This window comes from Drosophila ananassae, chromosome 2R (assembly GCF_017639315.1).
Source record: "Drosophila ananassae strain 14024-0371.13 chromosome 2R, ASM1763931v2, whole genome shotgun sequence".
NCBI classification, from domain to species: Eukaryota; Metazoa; Arthropoda; class Insecta; order Diptera; family Drosophilidae; genus Drosophila; species Drosophila ananassae.
Window position 1 is genome coordinate 14,112,302 of NC_057928.1, and position 11,221 is coordinate 14,123,522.

Here is an 11,221-nt window from a genome sequence, read left to right on the forward strand (position 1 = left end):
CTTTTTATTTATTGTTGATAAAAAATCAGACTGACCCGCGATGACCTCCTACCAGTAAGCATTTAGGACTTATATCGAGAATTTATAGATGCAATTCTAACAAACGGAAACAAACCAGCCACAAAAAGCCACAGCGCAAAAAATTTCAAAATGATATTTAAGCAATACTTTAAACGGGGAATGGAGCTACTAGATGCGCTGATCACAGAACGGTGAACTATGTCCAGATAGGATATAAATTGGCAGAGCTATTGCTACCAGAAGGGGGACAAGTGGGGAAATCCGGAAAACCAACCTTTTGAAAGGGGTACCCCTTGGAAAATTTCGAAAAATTTCAAAATGCCGTTTAAGCAATACTTTAAACGAGGAATGCAGCTACTAGCTGCGCTGATCACAGAACGGTGCACTATATCCAGATCGGATATAAATAGGCAGAGCTATAGCTAACGGAATGGGGACAAGTGGGGAAATCCGGAAAACCAACATTTTGAAAGGGGTACCCCTTGGAAAAATTGGAAAAATTTCAAAATGGCGTTTAAGCAATACTTTAAACGAGGAATGGAGCTACTGGATCCGCTGATCGCAGAACGGTTCACCATATCCAGATCGGATATAAATTGGCAGAGCTATTGCTACCGGAATGGGGACAAGTGGGGAAATCCGGAAAACCAACATTTTGAAAGGGGTACCCCTTGGAAAAATTGGAAAAATTTCAAAATGCCATTTAAGCAATATTTTAGACGAGGAATGGAGCTACTAGATGCGCTGATCACAGAACGGTGCACTATATCCAGATCGGATATAAATTGGCAGAGCTATAGCTACCGGAAGGGGGACAAGTGGGGAAATCCTGAAAACCAACATTTTGAAAGGGGTACCCCTTGGAAAAATTGGAAAAATTTCAAAATGCCATTTAAGCAATACTTTAAACGAGGAATGGAGCTACTGGATGCGCTGATCGCAGAACGGTGCACCATTTCCAGATCGGATATAAATTGGCAGAGCTATAGCTACCGGAAGAGGGAGAAGTGGGGAAATCCGGAAAACCAACATTTTGAAAGAGGTACCCCTTGGAAAAATTGGAAAAATTTCAAAATGGCGTTTAAGCAATACTTTAAACGAGGAACGGAGCTACTGGATGCGCTGATCACAGAACGGTGCACTATATCTAGATCGGATATAAATTGGCAGAGCTATTGCTACCGGAAGGGGGACAAGTGGGGAAATCCGGAAAACCAACATTTTGAAAGGGGTACCCCTTGGAAAAATTGGAAAAATTTCAAAATGCCATTTAAGCAATACTTTAAACGAGGAGTCGAGCTACTAGATGCGCTAATCACAGAATGGAACATTATATTTAGATATATAATGTATAGTATAGAAATAATATATAGAAATGCGTTGAAATGTTCTTAAATTATATAAATTGGACATCTCTATGAGTGATTAGTTCAAGGAAATGTCACTCGAAACCCCCAGAGTCTTCCATAAAAATTTACGAACCACAAAACGATTTTAAGTATTTTCGGGGTGTCAGGATAAACTCGCCCTGTGCTGATAAATTCGCTCAGATTTCGCTACAGTTTCCGCCCCCGGATCGACTGTCATCAATCGTCAGCATTGGCCATTGATTCGGCACGCCAGCGGGGCACGTGGCGAAATTAATTGTATGCGACCCAAAAACACGGACATCTATGTTGCACAATGCATCCGCGATCGGGGGTAGTGCCTCCGAGGGGTTGAAATGCACAACAGCTGGCTGGCACGCGACTGAAGCGAGGGTTGCAGATGCCAGTTTCGGTGCAGTTTTTTATTGCAATTTTTTTGGCAATCACCAATCAGATGGGATAGTTTTTTATGGGAGTTTTTTGGTCAAAATAGGAACTACCTATCAGAGGTAAGCATTAGTTTTTGAGAATAATAATGAGTCTTTTTTTTATATTTCTTAGATACACTTGAAAAGTATCCCTTGTTTCATGTATTAATTCATCTATAATTTTTATATATAATTAATGAATAAATTTTGTTTAAAAACTGAATGTATTTTTAATTACTTTATATACGGGCTTCTAATTAGTAAACTTTTAAATTTAGATCTAAAATTGTTTAAAATTATGTATGTTTCAATATCATAGGTTAGATAAAACTTGCAGCCTAATATTTTTAGATTAAAGCTGAAATAAAGTGTCCAACTTAATCCAATAGATTGTGTCCTGAAGTGGGCTAGACACACGCACTTTCCGAGTGTTAGATACAAATACTCTTGCTCGGCATAGATACATTTCGCTCTCGGCACACAGAAATTCTCGCTCTTTTTGGCCCGCTATTACTCTCTCTATTTTCTGATCGCCATGTAGAGTATCTGTCAGATACATTTACGTGAGCCGCCAGGCAGCCAGCACGCTCAACTCGGCGTTGAAAGCACTCAACTCAGCTCGATGTTTTTCCACGCTCATACACACACACGACACACACCCAAACAGACACACTCACGCACAGGGACCCATTCGAATATTGTTTTGAAGATACTGAGCTAAACAAAAATTTTCGGGTCTGCGACGACCTTCCTAGAAATAGTTGAAACGGAGCGGAGTCAGTGTGACGAAGTGCGTCGTGCGCAGCGGCAGCGTTTTTCCCCAAACGCATGAAAAGTTTTCGAAAATCGGAAAAGTCGAGTCGCAATTGTGTGTGTGTTTGCGTGTGTGAGAGTGCGGGCTGTGTAGTGGAAGATACAGATACTGTAGCTCACGAGTGCAACTGTATCTGCTGCATGTGTTTTTTGAGGAAAGAAAACATGCAGTGACAGTCGAGTTTGAAAGAAACTATATTATAATACTTCCAATTAGCTGACAAAAATATTGAAATTTAAGAAATCGAAATGGAGAGCTTCCAGGAAATAGTACCCGCGGAGAGGAGGACCAGCTACAGCTCGAATTCATCGGTGCCAGGTTTGTGGAGTTTTTCAAATGTGGAGCAGAACCAATTTCAATTATGCCGCGACGTCACACCCCCATACTATTTAGGGCTCCCCCAGACCCCAGACCCCAGACCCCAGACCAGAGCCCCCAGCTCCCCACCCCCGTGGATGTTTTTAGATCTCTTTGCCACCAAAATAAGCCACAACAAATATTCAATACGGAATCTTATCAAAGTCAAAGCTGATTGGCCCGCCGATCGCCCTCCGATTTCTGTTTTTGTCCGTCTGTTTTTTTGGGTTTTTGTGTTTTTTTTTTATTTACTGCGCAGTTTTTTTATTCGCTGGTTTGTGTTATTTTGGTTTCTGTTTTGTTTTTGCCATTCGCTGATTTGATTTTTTATTGGCAAACGCGGTTAGTTCCATATACCAGCGAGGTGTCATCAACCCCCAGATAAATCGAACGCTGACCGACTTTTACTCGCACCCCTCCTCGCCGATCAAGGACGATCCACCCCACCCCACTCCATCTCATTCCCCGGGGGATTAATTTCACTTCAGTGGCTTAGGGGCCAGAAATCTAGGAGATTTTCAAAGCTAATTGAACGAACAGTGAGTAACCAGTTTGGATCTTATAATTGGAAAAAGGAATTAGCCAAAGGAAGGATGGATGTACGGTGGTGGTTTTTTTCCTAGGACCTAGAGGTCCTAGATACTTTCATTCAATTAGGTTTCTTATCAGACACACCAAAGAATTTCCAGATCTTGGAATTCCCATCACGTTGTGAAAGAAAATGAGTGAGTGAGAAAAGTGCTGTGTCGGCGACCTAGAAATGCCAACAACCCCCGAAAAAAAAAACGTGAAAGACGAAAATTTTGATTTCAGATAAGCCAAACGGAGCATGAGAATGCAGTGCTGCGAGTATCTTTATCTGAGCGATACAGAGTGAAGAGTTTCCGAGTCCGAGTCCGAGTTGGAAGATAAGCCAGCTATGAAATGGGGACATGAGTGAAGTGAAAACAATTTATGAATGAATGAATCCGAAATGAATGGGCGTGTGTGAGTGTTTGAGTGAGTAAGATGAGCCTCATCGCTTAGATAATAGAATCCACTCCGGTCTGTTGCTTCGTTTGCTTATTTCCAAATATTTCTTATAATAACAACGAAACCTGTTTTCACTTATGTCGGGGGGAGGGAAGTGAGGGTAGAAAGATGCGTATGCGGACGCGGACTTTCAATAAACCCATGTTGAACTTGCCTCGCGGCAAATGGGGCAAGGACACGACTACACAGTCGAGAGCTCTTCAGCTGCCGCTGGCTCATTTGAATAACAAAGAGCCCGGGGCAGGGATTCCCAGACAGGATATCGAATTGAGTCCCGAACTCAAGTTTCCTATTCTCCGCTAACCCAACATTTCTTTCCTTTTGCAGCGAATCCTTCGGAGGAATGCGGCTGTGTGCGGTTGGGAAAATGCAAATGGTTCAATGTTGCCAAGGGCTGGGGCTTCCTAACCCCCAACGATGGCGGCCAGGAGGTGTTCGTCCATCAGGTGAGTGTTTACTTTTCGATTAGAGCATGTCATGCTAGCTCTGTCTATCTAAAAGGATATTTTTTTGGTCAAACACTAACTGATTCTCAATCTCTCAACACTCTTATTTTCGGTATTCAACTTTAATCCATAATCTTTGTAAATCCTCCCATAGAGTGTCATCCAAATGTCGGGCTTTCGTTCACTGGGCGAGCAGGAGGAGGTGGAGTTCGAGTGCCAGCGCACGCCCCGAGGCCTGGAGGCCACCAGGGTGTCCGGCAGGCAGGGCGAGAGCTGTCACGGCAGCACCTACAGGCCACGCATGTAAGACCTCTCAGCGACACCCCCACTGATAAACCCTCCACTGATTACTCTCCCTCCCTGATTACCCCCCTCAAAAACCCAATAGCAATCGCAGGACTCGCCGCATGCGCTGCTACAACTGCGGCGAATTCGCCAACCACATCGCCTCCGAGTGCTCCTTGGGACCGCAGCCGAAGAGATGCCACCGCTGCCGGAGCGAGGACCATCTGCACGCCGACTGCCCGCACCGTCATGTGGTGAGTAGCATCCTTGTTTCGCTTAGCATCCTGGCTAATCATTATGTCCCTCCAACAGACCAGCACCAGCGACGGCAGCATCAGCACCGGAAGTCAAAGCAAAAGCGAAGCCACCTAAGGATACCAGATGGGATGTCGTCCTTGGCAGCGGGGTCGTCGGGGTGGCTGGAAGTTTCAAACTTCTTTTGAGAACAAGTACAAAAATGGAAATCTAAAACATGCATCAAATCAAAGAAACCCACGTACAACAAAATTAGCTTTTAGTTATTAATGGATTAGATATTAAAAAAAGGGGGGGGGGGGTGGACATTAAAACACGCCCCTAATCTAACTTAAGATTGTCCTTTATTTTTTAAAGTAATTTATAAGACTTTCGTTTTAAGACTTTTTCATCTGAGTAAAAAATGTAAGCTAAAGAGTATACAGTGTCCTTCTTTTGGATGTCCTTAGCTTTAAGCTTTCGGCTGATAAGAAAGCTCTCGGGAGCAGTCACGTGGCCACTGACAACATTGAAGCTTTCGGGGAAACAACAACAACAAAATCACCATGAAAACGCAGAATCATTGTAAGCCGAAGCGCGCCTCCTTCGGCCCCCAGGTCCTGCCACTGAAAGTGAAACAGAGTGGAGCAGCAACAACAAAAAGATTAGGCGAGGACATGGCCAGAGGAAGGATGTGAGGAGAAAGTCGTGCCTTTTTTTTTCGGCTCTCTCTCTCGGGCTCTGTGGCTCTCTGTGTTGGCCCTTTGGCTGTTTTTGTTGTGGTTTGGATGGTTCCGCCATCAGTTTGCAACATTGTTCGGGCTCGGGCTACTCTCTCTCCACACATCTTCGGCCTCTTCAGGCGCGTGTCCTTCGCAAGGATTCCGTCCCAGAAGGATGCAACTGCCTGTGCCTTATGCGGGAATCTAAACTCGAAATCGGGCTCAGTCTCAGTTGATCTCTGCCAGAGAATTGTTGTGTGCAACGCGGCGGAATTTACATTTTACATTTACAATTACAACAAAAATACATACAATAAAAAAAACACTAAAAAATATATACATATATAATAAAAAAACTAAAAACCTAAAAACCTAATTTAAAGACAGAAAATCAAAGAAATAACAAACAATAATTTTGACAACTAAAAGAATTTCAACAAAGTTAACATAGCGTTTCAGCAACAAATTTTCAACAAAACAAAAAAAACTAAATTATTACAAGAAAAAAAAATTAACTAAAAAGTATAATTAATAATAGTAATCATGAACATTTGTAACATTTTTTTTGTGCATAAGAAGTACAAGTTTTTCAACAAAATCAAAAATGGCTAAGTAAGCTGGAAGAGTTCAAGGTTGTTAAAAACAAAAAAATACACATTAATTGCGGAGGAGCATCGGATGAGGAATAAATGCTAAAAAAGGAAAAAAACAATATACATTTGATGGGTGAACAAACAATAATAGAAACGGCATCGGCAGGATGCCACAGTCACTGACTAACTAACAATAACAATAGCAACGTCAACGTCATCGCATATTCATTTGGGGCATGCCACACAAACAAACAAACAGAGCTCTGGCCAACAAACACACTCACACACACATAGAGAGACATCCTGGCTAACACACACACACAAGCACACACACTCACAAGAAGTGAATTTACAACCAGATTTACATGGGGAGCGCCTGTTATGTAATATCCTCCTTCTGACGCTGTCTCCTGTCATGTTACAAGTCCTTGCTCCCGCTTGCGCGCTTTTTCTCTCACTCTCCCATCTGTGAGTTGGTGGAGGAGGGAGGGGATGGTGAAGGTGGAGGTGTGGCATGCACCTTTTGATCCCTCCAACCCTCCCTTGGGTGCTAATTTGATTTAACTCACACATGGCCGACACTGCTGGCCGCTGGCCGCTGGCCGCTGCATGGGCACGGCATTGAGACATTGGCCCGAAGGACACTGGCCATCCGCCCATCCCAGAAATCGCTGCCCCATAAATAGGGACAACGCCGAGGTGTGTCTGACCGATTTTTTCCTTTTTTTTTCCTTCTCTTTGTTCTGTTTTCTGTGTCCTGTGCGTTTTGTGGCATGCAAATGGGCTCTAAACAAATATTAAGCATACGCCGCGTGGTCCCATGATTTCTTTCAATATTTTTCCGCAGAAACGATGATGAAAGTTTCCCTTTTTTTGTGGAAAGATATAGGGAGATAGGGTTGGGCCTAATTAACGAATGTGTGTCATAATGCGACAGCCGTTAGTAGGTCAAGTAGATGCGATGCTGGCGGTTGGAGGTCGCCGCAGGAGAAAAGCTCTTTGCCAAAAGGGCAATCCGATCCGAGAAGGGTATGGACGAGGATGTAAGGACGAGGACATGGGATGGGAACGAGGTGAGATGAGTAGTCGCGTTTTTCGAGAGCGAATTGGGCGACAAACGAGTGCGAGTTGAGTAAATAAATAGATGGGCGTTTCTGGCCATTCCAGCCACACTTTACACACGTTCTCTGGGGGCTTAGGGTGTGGGCTAATCCCATTCGGATTGCGGATTTCCAATTCAATTATTTTACAATTTTACAAAATCTCAATGTTACCACACCACCACCTCTACCTTTCTCTCTAACTCTCTGTCTGTTTGCACCTCACTTTCACTTTTTTTAATATTCCCTCCTCCACCCTCCACTCACATTTAAAAAATTCTATTCAAATTAATGTTTTTTAATCCTTTTTTCTGGCACAGGCAATGTAAGAATAACTCTTCACCCTCTGTCTCTGGCATGATTCGAATTAAATTAAACGAAAACTCAAATTGAAATTAAATAAATAAATCCATAAACGGTTTAAAGTTCCAACAACCTAAAAAACACAATGTACAAAGTCTAAACATGTTTAAAACTCCTATTTAAGCCACAAACTAAATACAAAAACCAGAAAACAGCAAGTTCAAGTGCTAAAAACTCTAACTCTAATTCTAATCATCACTGTATCTTCCAATTAAACAATAAGGTAAGTAATTTCAAATTATCTTAATGTACAAAATTTATTCTTATGATTCTGAGTGTTAAAATTAATTTTTGAACGCAATCTCTAACGAGCACCACTTTTCACTTGAATGAAGTAGTTCAACGAAGCAGACTTTTTACATATTTTGCTATAACAAAATTATGGGGAGCTCTACTCCGTTTGATTTAAGCGAATTTAGCTAAAAAGGCATCTTTTCCACGGCCAGATTCCAGGCAGGCAGTCCTCGACACACGTAAATGCAGCAATTGTAGACCAACGGCTCCACTTTTCCCTGCTGCACCAGCGAGAGAATGGAGCACAAGCTGCCCAAGTGGTAGTTGTGTTCCTGTTCCATGCTAGGCGTTGGGTTGTCTCCGCTCCCTAAAAATCAGGAAATATTATTTTAAACTACAAGAACAGACAGTTTATGAAGCCACCTTTAACGACACCCGTTTTCAGCCAGGACACGTTGTCTATCTGCGTCCAGGGAATAACTTTTTTGTCGCTTGGGGCTATCCAGAGACTCAAGACGGTCACCGACACAGTGTCCATATTCCCGTCCAATGCTGGCATCAGAGTTCCCACAATCGAGGGACACAACGCTCCGTGGTAGTAGTCATGAGCTCCATAAAGGGCGCTGTACAGGCCAGTTCCCAGCATTCTGGTGGAATCGCAGCCGAATAGGAAGACCACGCTGCGCACTTTGGAACGACAAATTTGCCGACCGTGGACATACTGCAGGCCCGAACCATGACCAGCATACCTACAAAAAAAGTAAAATAAAATGGCAGCAATCCTTAAAGACATAAAGTGCTGTCTTACACGAAACAGTCTGCTTGGTAGGCCCTTTTAACCAACAAATCCTCGGTTGGCACTGTTTCAAAGAGGTTCTGCCAGTGCTTCAGCCAGTACTCAAAGAAACTGCGCATCCTGCGACCTGAATTGACTAGATCCGCATTGGGATTTATCACCGACATGCCAGATTTGATATTTGTGGTGTAGTAGCCATGCTTGATGCTGCTCCTGTGCTGCTGGAACAAGCGCCAAAGGCAGTGCAGTGATTTAACCCGAGAGAACTCCTGAACAGTGACAAGTTGCTCCCAATGCAGATGATCCAGACGCTATAATAATACAAATACTTTTAATAGAAAGCTTGGAATAAGATGTACATTATTCTACCTCATCAACCACCAGAATAGTGGGGAATCTTCTGGCCACCAGCTCCTGCCGCTCCTCCAGTTGCGTCCAATCGCTGGCACATTCCTTCAGCATGTCATACACTGCCTGAATTTCATTATCACTGGTGGTTAGCTCGTAGCAGATGAGTTTCATATCCGCGGCAGACAATCGATTCGCATGCAAGGCCGCCTGCGAAAGCAAAACTCGCTGGTGATTGCTCCACTGATTCACCAAGCAGAAGTCATCCACCCGGCAGTTGACAACCTTCGTTTGCTTTTGAACGGCGCTGCAGTCGTATCGTTTGCCGAAGAAAAGGAAGGAATAGGGTGAGATGATTTCCCGAAAGTCAGCGAGTAGTTTCTGAAAATAATTTATTAAATATTGCTTAAATCTTTTTATAATTCTTCTGTTCTACTCTCACTTGTAAGAACGTGTCAAAGGCATTCAGCTCCTGCCAGTACTTCTGTTTGGCCTCTTTGTTTTTCATGTTCAGGGGATCCACTGTCACCACTCGCCTAAATCTCTCCACCAAGGTGCTGTATTCCCGGAAGATATCAGCCATCTTTCCCCCAGCGAAACGCACACAAATTGGCCCTATCATCGGGCTCCGGCAGTGACGCAGCAGGGAAAGGTATATAGCTCCATCGCTGGCGAAGATCTCGTTGAACACAGAGTAGGTGGTGGCGGGATTGAAACTCTTGCAGACTTGCAAAACACACCATTCCTCGGGCAGGCGATTACAAATATCCGAGATGCGTGCTACACCATCTACGGGGTTTTCCACGTCCTCCAGGAAGTCCAGATGCTCGAGGGATTCTTCGGCTTGCCTCGCAGGCGCTTTCTCTGCCTCTTTTTGCTGCAGGTACTTGATTATGTTTCTCAGGAACTTATTGCTGTGAAATAAAGAGTTATAAGTAAATTGGGAATGCAATGGGTGATGATGTCTCCACCTTTTGTAGTCTTTTTTCTCTTCAGCCGAGGCGGCTTTTAGGAGTTCCTTCGAGGAAGGACGCTGGCTCTCCAGGTGCTCCGCTTCGGTGATATAACGCAGATCCGTGGATTGGAATTGGGCCTTGACCTGGTAGAAGATGGAGTGCTCCTCATTCCCGTTCCGGTACTCTTCATCGGCGCGCAGTAAATTATATTCTATTTTAAAGATAAACAGAAATTCCAGTGGTCATAATAGGGGAAGTGGCAGGAAGTTGTCACAGCACTCACCTTTCGCCTCGGGGCCCACATCCGAGCTGGTTATGCTGCTCAGGATGTCTGCCTCGCCCCCAGCCTCCAGCATTTCCTTTAATTATACGTAACCTCCTGTTTCTTTGATTGTTTGTTTTTAAAAACTGGCGGCGTTGTTTTTATTCCACAAGTTGTTCGCTAAACTGACTCCAGAGAACTGAACTGAACTGGTTCCAGGGATTCAGCACCTGAACCTATTCCAGTTATCGAACTAGTTCTTGATAACTAATTCTTTAATAAAAACAGCAAACAAAAATTAAATTGTAAAGGGAAATCTTGTTGGGCGTAAAAGAAAGCCAAAGAGTGACAGCATCGACCAAGAATATCATCCAACACATTTCACATTTCTTGCATACCTTTTTAGTTATCGAAAACCAGTGTTTAAAAGGGAGGTTGGGTTTTTAGAACATTTTTAAATTTCGCGGGTGTACTAAAGAACTATAACGAATATTTCAAATATATTTTAAACAATCTTAAAATTTGTTGTATTATAAAATGAGGAACGTTTTAATCCTTTGAATATGTTAACATAACAGGTTAACAGTGCTTCGGGGCTGCAAAAAGCTCTTTCGATTTCTGTTGTTGTTTTTGTTTTGGACCTGGCTCGTGCGTTCATTCATAAAAACATGAATCGGGGGGTCACCCAGCTTGAAAGGTGCACGAGATTGCAGAGGCTGGACGAAAAACAGATGTGCGATGCTAGGGTTGCCACCACACCGAAGATGAGCAGCGGAAACTGCGCAGCAACCACACCCTCCCAAAAATTCTTATTTAAATTTATGAAACATTTTCCAAAATGGGTTATAATTTAAACATGAAAC

General features: G+C 43.3%; 2 protein-coding genes across 2 annotated transcripts; one reads left to right on the forward strand and one right to left on the reverse strand.

Annotated features, from left to right (window-relative positions):
• The first annotated feature begins 2,727 nt into the window (after window positions 1-2,727).
• Window positions 2,728-5,340, forward strand: LOC26515054 (protein lin-28 homolog). Its single transcript, XM_014910208.3, has 5 exons — window positions 2,728-2,948; window positions 4,347-4,465; window positions 4,620-4,768; window positions 4,854-5,004; window positions 5,063-5,340. The coding sequence occupies exons 1-5, from the start codon at window positions 2,879-2,881 to the stop codon at window positions 5,120-5,122; spliced, it is 549 nt and encodes a 182-aa protein (XP_014765694.2). The 5' UTR covers window positions 2,728-2,878; the 3' UTR covers window positions 5,123-5,340.
• A 2,653-nt stretch (window positions 5,341-7,993) lies between these two features.
• LOC6493321 (separin) lies at window positions 7,994-10,587 on the reverse strand. Its single transcript, XM_001957486.4, has 7 exons — window positions 10,380-10,587; window positions 10,112-10,307; window positions 9,583-10,054; window positions 9,162-9,521; window positions 8,805-9,103; window positions 8,420-8,745; window positions 7,994-8,363 (listed from the first exon to the last, which is right to left on the reverse strand). The coding sequence occupies exons 1-7, from the start codon at window positions 10,450-10,452 to the stop codon at window positions 8,182-8,184; spliced, it is 1,908 nt and encodes a 635-aa protein (XP_001957522.1). The 5' UTR covers window positions 10,453-10,587; the 3' UTR covers window positions 7,994-8,181.
• Between the last annotated feature and the right edge of the window lie 634 nt (window positions 10,588-11,221).